General features: G+C 45.5%; 1 protein-coding gene across 10 annotated transcripts in view; it reads right to left on the bottom strand.

The window, feature by feature from the left end:
• Positions 1-6,482: 6,482 nt before the first annotated feature.
• The window catches only part of AADACL3 (arylacetamide deacetylase like 3), a 155,614-nt gene continuing 145,820 nt past the window's right edge, over positions 6,483-16,276 (bottom strand). For 9 of the 10 annotated variants that reach the window (XM_070384925.1, XM_070384918.1, XM_070384919.1 and 6 more), the window contains 4 exons: positions 16,014-16,147; positions 12,980-13,196; positions 10,927-10,990; positions 6,483-9,754 (listed from right to left, as the gene is read on the bottom strand). In XM_070384925.1, coding sequence (XP_070241026.1) covers positions 8,980-9,754; positions 10,927-10,990; positions 12,980-13,163 — 1,023 coding nt within the window. In that variant the 5' untranslated portion in view covers positions 13,164-13,196; positions 16,014-16,147 and the 3' untranslated portion in view covers positions 6,483-8,979. The remainder of the gene's footprint in view (positions 9,755-10,926; positions 10,991-12,979; positions 13,197-16,013; positions 16,148-16,276) is intronic. The other variant, XM_070384926.1, reaches the window with a different exon arrangement.

The following is a 16,276-nucleotide window of genomic DNA, read 5'->3' as shown; positions in this document are numbered from 1 at the left end:
GGGGTTGCTGAGTACTCAGACAAATTTGGCTTCCACTTCAAGTCCCACCTCTAATCAGCTGTTTCCTTTTGACCAAGTTCCTGGGTCAAGCCAGCTTTGGTGTCCTAATCTGTAAACTGGGAGTAATTTCATGGCTGCAGTCACCATCCACACTGATTTTGGAGCCCAAGAAAATAAAGTCTGTCACTGTTTCCACCTTTTCCCCATCTATTTGCCATGAAGTGATGGGACCAGATGCCATCATCTTATTTTTTTTAATGTTGAGTCTTAAGCCAACTTTTTCACTCTCCTCTTTTGCCCTCATTAAAAGGCTCTTTAGTTCCTCCTCGGAGAAGGGGGTGACAAAGGATGAGATGGTTAGATGGCATCACTGACTCAATGGACATTAGTTTGGGCAAAGTCTGGGAGACAGTGAAGGACAGGGAAGCCTGGAGTGCTGCAGTCCATGGGGTCACAAAGAGTCAGACACGACTTAGCAACTGAACAGCAAAAACAAAATTGGGAGTCAATATCCTATACTTCATGAAATAAGATTATGAGAATACAATGAAATGTCACCTACAAAACACTTCATAAAATACCTGTCACGTATAAGAGGTCAATAAATGCTCAATCCTCTCTTTCCTTTGTGCCTAAACCAAGCCTGCTTTAGCAACAAAGCCCATTCCTTTCCCTGTATTAGAGGAGTGAATTTGGGAAATTGGGGCAAAAATATCCCAAAGGGAACAATTGTATATTCTTTTTGAATAGAGAATTCCTGAGCACAAAAACAGCTTGTTACCCCACCAGGGGATAAGCTATGAGTCTGCTAACCAGCACATCTGTAACTGTCCACTGAACAGCAGATACCTAACCACAACTTACATTGATTCAGCCTGCTTTACACAAACACCCAGATGTGCTCAACATGATTATCCCCATTTCAAGGCAAGAAAACTGAGGGCTTAGAAGGTTAAATAAATGTCGGGCCTCCAACTGGTTATAGATTACGTGTCTGCCATCACTCTGCCTCTTTGCAGAAGCTGCTGTAACAAACCCAGAATGCAATATGTCTCTTCAACTTAAAATTAAAACTGCTCTATCCTTTGGTGATGACAAAGCAGGGAGTTGTTTCACAATAAGGAGGGCAGACCCACACTTGTGGGTTTTTCCCTGCAATAAGAAGTGCTTTGAAACTAAGCCCCAGGCACTGCCTTATCAGAGTCAACCTTGTACAGCCATTTGCAAGAAACCAGCTGCAATGTTGGAGCAGGGGTGATCTAGCCAATAGCGAGTCTTGGCAACCTGGGAAAGAGGAGCCAATCTGTTGACTCTGGTGTCCTTTACTTTGCTAGATGAAGATAAGGATGTTAGAGTTAACACACCAGTAACATTGCAGCCTGCCCCAACTCCTCAGATGATTCTTGGAGAGGTTCATTTGAGTTAAGGACATTTCCCTTTAAAATATAGACCTACCAGCCTGATAGGTCCCACGCAACCAGGTGTCAAGCACTTTTCAATTTTCTTTCAAAATCAATTTTCTTTCTGTTTTTGGGATTGGTGGTTACAATCCAACTACTTCCCTCCCAGCTGAGATCTGCTGGGGCAAAGGGGGGAATGGGACAGACATCTTTATTATTATTATTATTATTAATTTTTGGCTGTGCTGGGTCTTTGATGCTATGTTTGGGCTTTCTCTAGTTGTGGTGAGTAGGGGCCACTCTTTGTTGCAGTGCCCAGGCTTAGTTGCCCCATGGCACGTGGGATCTTCCCAGACCAGGGATTGAACCCATGTCCCCTGCATTAATAGGCAAACTTCCAACCACTGGACCACTAGGGAAGCCCTAACAGGCATCTGTACAGTATCTATTAATGTGGAAAATTGTGTCAGGCCAGGGATAGATTCAGTCCTTCTTGAATCTATCACAGAGAATCACACATATAGAAGCAGGCACATGCAGATACGTTCACTAAAAATTTGTAGGGAATGACTAAGAACTGTAATAGAGCCATCCCATGGATTACCATGCAGTTGCTATATAGAGCAAGAGCAATCTATATGGTTTGCTAGGCTAGATTTCTAAGATACATTGTTGAGTGAAAAAAAGTGGTACAACAGGTTCAGAATAATCTGTTATATACAATATACAGCAAAGCCATCCCACAAAATAATACTCTGTATTTCGTAGGTACCTATCTGTACATGTGAAAGCCTAGCAACAGGTTTTAAAGGGTTGGGAAACCAACCCTGCACACCTCAAAGAAGGTAACAGCTGATACATCCAGATCAAAAGGACTGGAGTTGAGGGAGGGTGGTCAAAGAGACTTTAGCTTTATCTCTAAAAGGAGATATTTTTATAAAAGGGAATTCCCTGGTAGTCCAGTGGTTGGGATTCTGTGCTTTTACTGTGGAGGAGGCAGGTTCCATCCCTGGTCTGGGAAGTAAGGTTCTGCAAGTAACATAGTGCAGCCAAAATAAATAAATAAAAGGAGACTATATTTGCATATCACTTGCTGCTGCTGTTCAGTCGTGTCTAACTTTTTGCAACCCCATGGACTGCAGCATGCCAGGCCTCCCTATCCCTTACCATCTCCCAGAGTTTGCCCAAGTTCATGTCCATCGCATGTGTGATACCATCCAACCATCTCATCCTCTGACACCCTCTTCTTCTTCTGCCCTCAATCTTTCCCAGCATCAGGGAATTTTCCAATGAGTCAGTTGTTCACATTAGGTGACCAAAATATGGGTGCTTCAGCTTCAGAATTATCCTTTCAGTGAGTATTCAGGGTTGATTTCCTTTATGATTGACTGGTTTGATCTTCTTGCAGTCCAAGGGACTCTCAAGAGTCTTCTTTAGCACCACATCACTTACATAAAGAGCCTCTTGATGAAAGTGAAAGAGGAGAGTGAAAAAACAGGCTTAAAACTCAACATTCAAAAAACTAAGATCATGGCATCCGGTCCCATCACTTCATGACAAATAGATGGGGATACAATGGAAACAGTGACAGACTTTATTTTCTTGGACTCCAAAGTCACTGCAGATGGTAACTGCAGCCTTGAAATTAAAATATGCTTGCTCCTTGAAAGAAAAACTATGATAAACCTAGAGAGTGTATTAAAAAGCAGCGACATTACTTTGCCAGCAAAGATCTATATAGTCAAAGCTATGGTTTTTCCATAGCTTTGGGCTTCCCTGGTGGGTCAGATGGTAAAGAGTCTGCCTACAGTGCAGGAGACATAGGTTTGATCCCTGGGCCAGGAAGATCCCCTGGAGAAGGAAATGGCAACCCACTCCAGTATTCTTGCCTGGAAAATCCCATGGACGGAGGAGCCTGGCAGGCTACAGTCCATGGACTCGCAAAGAGTCGGACATGACTGAGCAACTTCACTTTCTTTCTTTCTGTGGTTTTTCCAGTAGTCATGTATGGATGTGAGAGTTGGACCATAAAGAAGGCTGAATGCTGAAGAATTGATGCTTTTGAACTGCGGTGTTGAAGAAGACTTTTTTTTTTTTAATTTTTTTTTTTATACATGACGCAGAGGGATGGTACGGGGAGGGAGGTGGGAGGGGGTTCAGGATGGGGAATATGTGTATACCCGTGGCGGATTCATGTTGATGTATGGAGAAGACTCTTGAGAGTCCCTTGGAGTGCAAGGAGATCAAACCAGTCAATACTAAAGGAAAGCAACCCTGAATATTCATTTGAAGAACTGATGCTGAAGTTGAAGCTCCAGTACTTTGGCCACCTAATGCAAAGAACTAACTCATCAGAAAAGACCCTGATGCTGGGAAAGATTGAAGGCAGGAGGAGAAAGGGACGACAGAGGATGAGATAGTTGGATGGCATCACCAACTCGATGGACATGAGTTTGAGCAAGCTCTGAGAGATGGTGAAGGACAGGGAAGCCTGGCATGCTGCAGTGCATGAGGTCACAAAGAGTCAAACACAACTCAGCAACTGAACAAGAATGGAAATGAAAATATGATTGAAAGTGTGGTTAGCTGTAATACTGACCACAAGTATCTGCCACTCTTCTTATTCTCCTCTGTCCTGTCAACATCAAGCTTAGTTGACAGGACATAGGTTTTGTTTGCTCTGACCAGTGGAAGGTGAGCAGAAACAGTGAGCATCACTTCTAAACAGAAGCTTGGGGAGCCAATGTGAGTCAACATGCTCTTTTCCCCTCTTCCATGAGACTGGAGATATCTCAAATAGAGGCTGCTCCATCAGCCTGGATCTGGGGGTAGATGAATGTGGAGCCATGCTGCCACTGACCTTTGCTAAGGTGCTTCAGTCGTGTCCAACTCTTTGCAACCCTACGGACTGTAGCCAACCAGGCTCCTCTGTCCATGGGATTCTCTAGGCAAGAATACTGGAGTGGGTTGCCTTCCTCCAGGGGATCTTCTCGACCCAGGGATCGAACCCATATCTCTTACATCTCCTGCACTGGCAGGTGGGTTCTTTACCACAGAGCCACCTGGGAAGTCGCTGACATTTGAGGGTTGTAATACGTAATTCAGCAAGAAATAGACCTTTGCTTCATAAGATACTGAGACTGTGGTGCCATTTGTCACTTCAGTGGAGCCTGACCTGTACTAGCCTGTATATCACTAGCGAGCCCAGAGTTAGGAGGAGACAGCAGGCAGGTACTCCAGTGCAGAGGATACAGGGGTAGAGGGAGACAGGGTTTAGAGCCAGACAGGTAGGGAGGTCCTGGCTGGAGGTGAGAAGTACCCTGAGAAAGACACCATTTTTTTTTTTTTTTTTTTTACTTTGCCCTAAGATCTTGTCCTCAATTGCCTTCTGACAAAACAATTTTGGTTACAATGCGTTATCTTTTATCTGATGGCACTTGCCATGGGCAAACTGGCAGATCTTTGCAGGGAAATCCTGGGAACTTAGTGAGAAAACACTCCCGGAGTGTCTGGGCTTAAAGGTGGCTCCATCTTCCCTGAGCCGAGTTAGCAGGGCATGCCAGCTGTCCATTCCCAAATGGGGCTATGGTTACCTATTTCAAAGCCATTGTGACTTAGAGAAAGCTAAAGTAAAGCTGGAATCAAGATTGCCAGGAGAAATATCAATAACCTCAGATATGCAGATGACACCACCCTTATGGCAGAAAGTGAAGAGGAACTAAAAAGCCTCTTGATGAAGGTGAAAGTGGAGAGTGAAAAAGTTGGCTTAAAGCTCAACATTCAGAAAACGAAGATCATGGCATCTGGTTCCATCACTTCATGAGAAATAGATGGGGAAACAGTATCAGACTTTATTTTTTGGGGCTCCAAAATCACTGCAGATGGTGACTGCAGCCATGAAATTAAAAGATTCTTATTCTTTGGAAGGAAAGTTATGACCAACCTAGACAGCATATTGAAAAGCAGAGACATTACTTTGCCAACAAAGGTCCGTCTAGTCAAGGCTATGGTTTTTCCAGTGGTCATGTATGGATGTGAGAGTTGGACTGTGAAGAAAGCTGAGCACTGAAGAATTGATGCTTTTGAACTGTGGTGTTGGAGAAGACTCTTGAGAGTCCCTTGGACTGCAAGGAGATCCAACCAGTCCATCCTAAAGGAGATCAGCCCTGGGATTTCTTTGGAAGGAATGATGCTAAAGCTGAAACTCCAGTACTTTGGCCACCTCATGCGAAGAGTTGACTCATTGGAAAAGACTCTGATGCTGGGAGGGATTGGGGGCAGGAGGAGAAGGGGACGACAGAGGATGAGATAGATGGCTGGATGGCATCACTGACTCGATGGACGTGAGTCTGAGTAAACTCCGGGAGTTGGTGATGGACAGGGAGGCCTGGCGTGCTGTGATTCATGAGGTCACAAAGAGTCGGACATGACTAAGAGACTGAACTGAACTGAACTGAAAAGAAAAGTCAAGAAAGCAAAAAATAAATAAATAAAAGCTGCTGGCAAAAAGACTTGACACTATCAATCTGCCTCAGATCAGAGGGTAGCTAATACCTCGCTGCATGGGAAATGACTCACATAAGGTCATGTAACTCAGTCATGTCTTTCACTTTAATTCTGAATGATAGGAAAGAAATGAGCTAATGGGCTACAGGGCTTGGCAGAAAGGGTTTACTGTCTGACCAGAGCTGCTATGCTCAGTGTCCCACCAACTACAAGGCCTTGGGTAAACTACTGAATCAGCTCACCTTGAGCCTTACTAGAAAGTGTCAGGAAATGAGTGTTGTTAACATCTCTGGGCTCAGTTTCCTTACGTGTAAAATGGGCTTAAGAGTACACATTTTGTAGATTTCACGTGTACACATAGTGAAGGGTGGGGTGGGGCAGGACAGCGTAGCTGGTGTATTAAGACTGAAGATGATGGCTTGCTGAATGAGAGGGCACCAGCCCCTCACACAGGGTCAACAGGAAGCTCCCCCCACATCCAAACTCTCTCTTTGAGGAAGTGAACACGTAGGGGTCATTTCAACTGAAAGTACAACTTCAATAGACTCACACGAAGGAGGTAAAGTCACAGTATTTATTATTTACAGATCCCAGAAATGGGGGTGGGGTGGGGGTGTGCAATGAGCAGGGGCAGGGAGCGCAGTCCTCTGTTCCAGGTCATGAGTGAGCAGGAGATGAAGAACAGGACAGCAAGCAAGCACCTATTCCTTCTAAGGTGTTGGGGTGGAGGTCACTGACTTTTCACAGGATCAACTCTAAAATGGTTATTTTAAAAGATGACCAGGGAAAAAGCAGAAACTTGTGCTGGAAATCCTAAGCACGGGTCTTTATCATAATGTCCAGACTCTGGATGTGAGCAGAGCTGTCATACCATGAAATGCCTAGGCAGCAACCCAGCATAGCTGTTTTTCATCACAGTGAGGTGGCAGATTTAAACAGCCCTGTATGGAGCCTAGCATGCAGTGGACTCTCAGTGAACATTCATTCCTACCCCTTTTCCACTCCCTGAGCCTCTTCAGGAAGGACAGCCATGAAGCATAAAGGAGAAGAGAGGAGTATCATGTCCCCAGATCAAACCAACCATTGTGAGTGAAAGGGCTTCATCTCCCCCACTGCCTGCAGAAGAAAGCAGCCTCAGAAATAAGCCCACCCAGCACTCTTCCATACCTAGTGGAAGTGGGTGAAAGGGTAACCCACTGTCTCCACTGGGCACCATCTTCCTGTGGCTCAGCCACTCCTCACCATCCCACCATTGAAGAGCTGACCACCCAAATTTCCAGAAGGTCAGCTCACTTCCTTCCACCTATCTCCAGAGCTGGGGGTGAACCAAGGCCACAGTACAGGCCCAAGGCCACCAATCAGCTCAGAGACCTGTCTCAGAGGGGACAATTCAGTAAAAGCTATGTGCTTTTAGTGAGTGATTCCTAATTCTCCAACAAAGCTGGTCCTCCTGTTGTGAATGGACCAAGAAGCCATCCAGTGGGATTCCTCTCTGCCCCACATGTCAGCTTGAACATTCACCTGAATGCAACTTAAGGGCAAACATGGGGCCCTTTGTGCAGTAGACTTTGTGCAGGTCCTTTGGTTCTTGGCCTATAAAAGCCACTGGCCAGTCAGGAGCAGAGCCTCCTGAGGACCAGGTGGGGCCAGCCTGAGAGCTTGGGCTATCCCTTTCAAAGGAATTTTTATTCCTAAGTGGCAAGTGGTCAAGTTGCCCAGTGGTCCTTGACATCTCTTGCCACTTCCAAGGACCTTGTCTCAGGCTTCAGTTGGGCTTCTACAGTAGAGTAAGTGTTGATGTGAGGGAGAACTCATGCATCCCCCATGCCCATCCAAGCACAGATGGAGTTGACCCCACCCTCCACTCCAAGGAGGGCACAGGACTTGGGGCTGGTCAGTCATAAACTTCCATGTTCTTGGTTTTAGCAACTGGATACACCACTCAGAAAACCAACAGAGCCATCAAATTGCAGTGTGATTTTTGCTGGGACTGCTGAGAATTAAGTAAATTCATTATAATGAACTTGATTATGGGAAAAGACAAGCCAAATCTAGAGAGGGGAAGGTGAAGTTCATAAGCATAGAGTATAGTAAAGAGAACGTAGCTGGTGATACTGTTTGAGTTCCTGGATCAAACCATGACTGATTTATCCTTGCAGTTTGTAGTTACATTAGCCAATATATTCTCTTTGATTTAGGCCAGTTTGAGCTGGTTCTGTTTTCTTAAAGTAGTGATAGTTCTCACTAACATATCTTCAGTTCTTTGGGCCCTCCTTTGATTTCCACTGTGGACATGGTTGAGTTTGATCAGATTTCATCGTCATAGATCTCCAGCTTGGGACTTAGCTTCCCTCTGGACTCTGCTGCTTGAGCACATATAATATTGCTTACGAGCCTTTGGCTAAAAGCCTGACTTTGACTCCAAGAGCTCCAGTCTGTCTTTATCCACGACCAAGTGTCAACCACTATGGAAAACCTACTCAATCCATCTTCACTCCTCCAGTCCAGGCAGTTGAGACTCTGAGCTCAGAGAAAGGGCAGGAAAAATGTTACCATGTACCCAGAGGAGGAAAATGAAACCAGTTTCTGCACCACCACCCAGCACTAGGACATCAGGACCCCTGCCCTCTGAACCAGATTGGAAGAGGCCCACAAGATTGCACATGATGCTCCCAGCTTATTCCAAGGTCCAGACAAGTAGACACTCCTGTTGCCCAAAGCCTGGATCAGCCTGGGCAGCCTGAACTCTCCCTCAAGGAGGCCATGAATGGTCTTTACTTGCTCATTCTCTCTTGCAAATGGTCACTTAAGAATGTCAGCTGAATTTTTCCCTGACAGTGATCATGGACAGAGAGCCCACCTTTTCCCTAAACTTGTCTCTTCTGCTGTTCTCCTTTTAGACATCAGAGACATGCATTCTAGGATTCCAGAACCTGAAGTAAGATGACATGGTAACCTCCACACTCTCCGCAGTCCTACCCAGCATCACCTACGTGAACAACAGGGACCCTCGATGAGAACTAGATGATGGCAGAATCCACACTTTTGCAACTGCAGCAGGAAGGAAAGATGGTCACAGCCCCTTTATGAAATGAGCCACAGCATCCAGAATCCTCGAGGAGCAGGGGAAGTAAAAGAAGCTCATGTCAGCGGTGGTCAACACTCCATGAAAACCATCCTCCATGTGGTGCCAAGTTACTCTAACCCCTAGGTCCTCCAACCTCTTCTTGTACAACAGCGAATCGTCCCGAAGTATATCGTACTCACAGCTCACGATGCAAGCTTCAGGGAGCCGAGACACTACTTCATCGTCTGCAATCAAGGGTGAGTTTACCACATCTAGAGTGATTTTTGTCTCCAGATAGGCAGCCTCATTCAGGGGCTCACGGGACATAGGCAGGTAACCTCTCTTCTTAAACTTGTCTGGGATGTTTTCTGCACTCAACCACTTCCTGTACTTTTCCCAGACTTCGGCAGGCAAGTGGGCGCCTTTCAATACAGTGCTTATCCAGGAGGGGCTGATGTCCAGGTAACCACACCAACAATAGAAGGCCAAATTGTGGTTAAGCAGTGGTATGTTTTTGTTTTGCTGATGGGAAGGGGACTGGAAATTCAGGCCCTGGAGAGCGGAATAGATGAGGATCTGAGCACGAATCTTGGGGAGATCAGAACGGTCCACAAACTTTTGACAAAGAACCGTTGCCACGCTCCCGCCCACACTGTCACCACAGACTATGACCCGGGCTGGATCCACCCCATACGTATCCAAGGACTTCAAGAAGTGCATTGTACCCACCATGCAGTCTGTTAGTATCACTGGAAACCTATGCTTAGGCAACATGCGGTATCTGAAAAGGAATCAAGGAATATGGTTTACACTTACCACTCCTACAGGGCCCAAAACACCTGTGTCTAACATCCTTCTACCCATATTTCTTCTATAAAGTTCTTTTTCTGAGGCTTGAGAACGTGAACTCAAAGTAGAAGGCTTAAATGAGATGATAGACAAAGCCTTCAATGCCCAGGCACATAGGCTCAGAAATGCCTGAGGACTGACTTCTGTCAATTTTACTTACTTCACTGGTTATATCCCCACCAAGATGTTGGCAGTGGATATCTCTTCCTGGCATGTGCATTTAAATGAAACTGCAGGAACAACTTCACATCAGAAGGAACCACCCAGGCCCTGGGTGATGATGTGTCAGGCAGCAGGCAGGACACCCAGGGAAGGTCTCTGTGCCCTGTTGAGGTTCCAGGTCGTGTGGTGACTCGCCCAGATCAGTTAGGAGAGACAGTGGCATTTTCATTTTTCCTGCTTCCTTCAGTGGGTCTCACCAGGGTGGATCCCCCTCTCTGGAGCATGGAAATGATGTGGCAGTGTTTGAGGCTGTCCTGGTTACAGTGCAGGGCATTGTGTGCATTTGGTGGAGGGAGGTACTCAGTGTGTAGAAGGTGCAGGGCTGTTCTGCTTCACATACAGTATTCCACCCAGACATGCACTGGTAGTGAAGTTCTGCCCCGGATGTACTTTGCAAAGACCACCCAGATGTACTTTGCAAATACCACCCCCTATCCAGTTTCCAGATGATGCAATGCTCTAAAGGCATCCTCCCTTGTGGCTCAGCTGGTAAAGAATCTGCCTGCAATGCAGGAGACCTGGGTTTGATCCCTGGGTTGGGAAGATCCCCTGGAGAAGGGAAAGGCTACCCACTCCAGTATTCTGGCCTGGAGAATTCCATGGACTGTATAGTCCATGGAGTCGCACAGAGTTGGATACGACTGAGCGACTTTCACTTTCACTTTCAAGGGCCACCCGCAGGAGGGATGCCCCATCTCTGCCTCTCCCTGCTTCTCCCTTCCTCTCTTTCTTCCCTGCCCTCCTGCTCACCATCATCTCACAGCCCATCCTGTGCTCCTGGCATCCCTCAACACCTGCCTGCCACAGACTCCTGGCTCCCTCCCCTTTATTGCCCCTGGGGCTCCTGGAATCCCAGCATCTCTCCACCCTTGCCTTACTCACCCAACTGCTAGAACCACTGCATCACTCTTCTTGCACAAGTTACAGCATATGCCATGGTATGTTTCTAAAAAATAAAAGGTTTGAAACGTTCAAGCAAGGGAGGTTAAGTGGGCTCCTTTTGCCAGCCATCCTCACCTGCCCCTTCTTAAGGATAACCTCAGAGGTCAAAGGGCTGGGTTGATTCTAACAAGGGTTTGCAGATTCTCCTCCAGCTGTAGTCAGCCTTCCTCTCTACTTTCTCACTCTCGTCTGTCGAGCTGTCTCAACAGCTTTCTCTAAGATTCACCCCCACCCCACACTTGCAACCCTATCGATTCTACAGTGCATTCACAGCATCTGAGAAGATGTCTGACCATGGAGTACAGTAGTTCAGTGGGTGAGCTATGGATTCAGACCTGAGTTCAGATCCCAAGTTTTCCTCCTTTTAGCTTGACCTAAAGTTGTACCGGGTGGGTCCCTTCACCTCCCTGAGGCTTCATTTCCTCTTCTGTAAAATGGATATAATGACAGTGGTAGGGTTGCTGGGAACTTAGATGAGATGCTTTCCAATATATATTCGGTGCAGACAAATACTGTTTGATTCCACTTACACGAGGTATGTAGAATATAGAATAGTCAAATTCATATTCAGAGAGTACACTGGTAGATGCCAGGGTCCACTGGCGTGTTGGGAAGAGAAATGAGGACTAAGTGTTTAATGGGGACAGAGACTCAGTTTAGGAAGGTAAAAAATTCAGGAAATAGATGATGGTGAGAGTTGTACAACAATGTGGATGTATTTAGTGCCACTGAACTGTACCAATAAATATGTTTTATATTATGTGGCTTTTACTACAATTTAAAAAAATTTACAAAAAAGATTATGCATCTACACAGATTCCATAGTATCTGCCATGTAAATATTAATAATGTCAACAAATAAATATTGGCTCACTATCATTGATTATGCAAACCATAACAAAACCACGGTTGTATTAAATCCCTTATTCTCAAAGTCTACAGCAAAGAGACTCTGGCATTCCACAGATCAAGAAGTACTATGTAAAGGTGTTTTTTCTCCCTAATTTCTCCACAATAGAAAAAATTAAGACATATTAACACTGACCCAATTTTGTACTCATCCCCCCCCTCACTAATTTTCCTCTACTCTTTGGTCCTCCTGTCTGTCTGTACCAGAAATTTGTCTCAAGCAATACCTATTGTGAAACACACTTGTGTTTTCATTGTTTTTAATCCTTATTTACAACTAAATAGAGGTGGTGGTCACACATTTGAATGTACTAAATACCACCGAATTGTACACTTTAAAATGGTGAATTTTATGTTGTGTGAACTCTGTGTGTGTGTGTGTGTGTATAGAGAGAGAGACAGAGAAAGTGAAGTCACTCAGTCATGTCTGACTTTTTGTGATCCCATGGACTGTAACCTACCAGGCTCCTCTGTCCACGGAATTTTCCGGGCAAGAGTACTGGAGTGCATTGCCATTTCCTTCTCCAGGGGATGTTCCCAACCCAGGGATCAAACCCGGGTTTCCCACATTGCAGGCAGACGCTTTACCATCTGAGCCACCAGAGAAATCCTTAATATATATGTATGGTATATATCGGAGAAGGCACTGGCACCCCACTCCAGTACTTTTGCCTAGAAAATCCCATAGATGGAGGAGCCTGCTAGGCTGCAGTCCATGGGGTTGATAGAGTCGGACACGACTGAGCGATTTCACTTTCACTTTTCACTCTCATGCATTGGAGAAGGAAATGGCAACCCACTCCAGTGTTCTTGCCTGGAGAATCCCAGGGACGGGGGAGCCTGGTGGGCTGCCGTCTATGGGGTCGCACAGAGTCGGACACGACTGAAGCGACTTAGCAGCAGCATGGTATATATACATATGTATATGATCTGGGCCCCGGTAACTGTCCTGGTGTCCCCTGGCCATAATAGCAGCTTTGAGACCCCAGGAAGATGATAGGAGTGCCACCTCCTGCTGAAAGGTGTGTCCACCTGGCTGTGCTCTGGGACATCTGTGCAAGGGATCTAAGGAAAGGACTCTTACTCAAGCTCCCTAGGATGCCCCCACCACCATGGTAGAACACAATGCCAGGCCTGAGACCGCTCGCAGGTGCCTTGGGCTGATACAGCTTCACCGGGATCGTCCCAAACCGGAGGTCCTTGACCACCACATCTGGATGCTTCTTTAGTGGCAGCAGATCGTGAACAAAACGGACAAATTGGGGCATAGAGCAGATTCTCAGTTTCTCAAAAATCAGCCCCTGTTGGTGAGAGAAAAGGAAATGGGATGAGAAGCGTTTCAGAGTGTGCTGTGCCAGGGCTCTACCACCACAGTACCCTCTGCAGAGTGGCTGCAGACTGGACCACAAGCCTGCAAGTCCCCCACTATGCCTCCATCACTTGCAGAAAATCCATCCTCACTGAGACCCTCACTGCTCCAGTACCAGCACCTCTCAATCCTCTCTCTTCAGACACCCAGCCCCACAAACCAGGCTCTGGTCACCCTTCAAGGGACCCTAGAAAGGCTCCCACCTCAGCCTGCACATGTGGTCTTTTCCCAGGGAGGCCTTTCTGGACCATTCTGGTCATGATAGCCATCCTAAGCATCTGCTGCTATTTTAAAGAGTGGTAATTGCATAGTGGTTATGTTTTTTTAAAGGGATGGTGGGGCAGAGGGAGGTCTTATTTTTTAGAAATACCTAGAGAAATATTTTTAGATAAAAATAATATGATATCTGGGATCTACTTATAAGGAAATGGGAATGAAGGAAAACGTAAGGGCACAGATGAAGTAAGATTGGTTGGGAATCAATAATCATGAATAATATGAGTTGAATGTCTGAGGCTTCTTTATACTATTCTGTCTCCCATCTTTATTCTGTCTCCTGTCTTTATACTATTCTCTCTGGGTTATATCTGTAAGTTTGCATGATAAAAAATATAAACAAGTAATGTGGGCTCTCCCCCAGGCACTCTCTTTCTAGTGGTTCCTCATCCTTTCTGTACCAAGGGCATTTGGGCTTTTAGCAAAGTTTGTGGCCTTTTCACAGAATACATTTGAATATATAAAATAAATACATAGGATTATTACATTTTACTGAAATATAGTTATCAAAATACTAGAGTAAATGTATGCTGTAATAATATACCTTCAGTACTTCCTTATTAGCATACTAAATAGAAGATCTAGTGGCTGGTCTAATACTATCATAATTTCAAAAGAACAAGGTACACATGCGATTGTTTGCAATCTGCTATGCCTGTAATAGGCTCTGAGAATATCCGTGATTCCTCTTGCTGACAAAGTTGAGGGTTCTGCTGTCCCAATGGTGATTTGTTCCCTTCATGCATGATGGAAGGAAATACCACATTTGCATTAGATGTTAAGTGAAAATGGGGCAATTTTCACCCCATCCAAACTCATGGACTCTGCATTCTGTTACCCTTGGCGGTTCTAGGAACTCCAGGTTAAGAAACCCTACTATACTCTACTGTAGCCCTACTGTTTTACTCTCCTCACAGCACCTCCCACTTTGTCATTTGGTTTATTTGTAGCAAGTTTGCTTATTTATTGCTGACTCCCCACCTGGCACTGCCCTGAGTGTTCAGACTGCCTGCAAGTCACCTCTGTCTGGGGCTTTATTTCTCTCACTCATCACTAATCCTCAGAGCTGGAAAGGGAGAATGATACATAGCAGTTACACAACTTTGTAGGAAAAAAAAATCAAAAAATAGTAATAAGGCTAATATTTATGGATGGTTTACTCTGTGCTGGGCACATAAAGTCCACTCTGAGTAGATTAACTCATTACGTACCCACCAAGTGCTATGAAGCTGGGTCTCTTACTTTCCCTGATCCTGCAGATGAGGAAATTGAGTCACTGTATTTGGAAACCCAAAGTGTAGACTATGAGAGTCAAGGCCAGGAAAACCACAGGACTGAACCATCCCATCTCATACAAGCTGACCCTACAGGTAAGAAAATTGGCCCCTGAGTTCTCCTGCATCAAGGTTACATTGAGAACAAGTGCTTGCCATCACTTTTCATGAAGTAAGAGACTAAAATGTATCTTCTGTATTCAATCTCCATCAGCCCTCTGGAAAATCACAGCAAATACTAATTGGCAATATTTACACAATCCTTGCCATGATATACTTACAAGTATTTGATTAAATTATACAAACCAGCAACAATGAGCAGAATCTGACTATATTGCAGAAAGAGTTTTCCATCTCTCAAAAGCAATAAAGTATTTTTCTAAAAAGTCACATTCTGGAGTTGCACTCATCTCTACTCATTTACTCATCTGCTGCATCTCTTTATTTTGTGGTTGGCGGGTTCTAGGTAGCAGGTAGCCAACACAGGCCCCAAATTCAGAACAATTATCCCTGTCTTCACCACTCCACAGAATGGTGGATGTCATGGAGAAAATAAGACAGGAGGTGGGGTGGAATTTCTCTGTTATCTGAGGAAGTGAATCATTTTTGGAATGTTGTGGCTCTTAGCCCAGGCCAGCTTGAAAAACATCAGGAAGAGGTTAAGAACCATGTTATCCAATAGAAAATCTTCAGGTTTGGTAATACACCGTCAGCCTCCATAGCCATGATGTGACTGTTAGTTTAACTGAAAGCTACTGGTATGTTCTTTTTCTAGTTAATGTTGGTTGCTCAGTCATGTCTGACTCTTTGCGACCCTGTGAACTGTAGCCCGCCAGGCTTTTCTGTCCATGGGATTCTTCAGGCAAGAATGTTGGAATGGGTAGCCATTCCCTTCTCCAGGGGAGCTTCCTGACCCAAGGATTAAACCTGCAAGGGCAGGCAGATTCTTTACTGTCTAAATCACCAGGGCAGCCCTTTGTTTTCTTAATCTGCTCTTAATCATCTGGAAAGAAAGTGAAGTTGCTCAGTCATGCCCGACTCTTTGCAAACCCATGGACTGCAAAGGCCTGCCAGGCTCCTCCCATGGGATTTTCCAGGCGAGAGCACTGAAGTGAGTTGCCATTTCCTTCTCCAGGGGATCTTCCTGACCCAGGGATATTATTCTCTGGAGGAGGGGACAAACAAAACACAAAACTCACCCATGTTATCAAAAGCTGGAGGATGCAGTTGAGGACCCGCAGTCTCAGTGGATGGCTGATGGCAGCAGGGATATCTGTGGTGAGGAAGTGGTTGCTGAAGACCCATAGTCCGACACCCACGGAGGCCACACAAGCTATAGCAAGGAGCAGGAGGAAGAACGAGATCAACATCCTGCTGTTTCTACCATGGGAGAGGCCAAGAGGAGACTGTGCTCAGGACAGGACCATTTGATACAGCTGGGAGACAGCAGATGTGCTCCACT

Source organism: Bos mutus, chromosome 16 (assembly GCF_027580195.1).
Source record: "Bos mutus isolate GX-2022 chromosome 16, NWIPB_WYAK_1.1, whole genome shotgun sequence".
NCBI classification, from domain to species: Eukaryota; Metazoa; Chordata; class Mammalia; order Artiodactyla; family Bovidae; genus Bos; species Bos mutus.
Note: the sequence above shows the minus strand (reverse complement) of the source record. Positions and strands in the feature narration are given on the sequence as shown.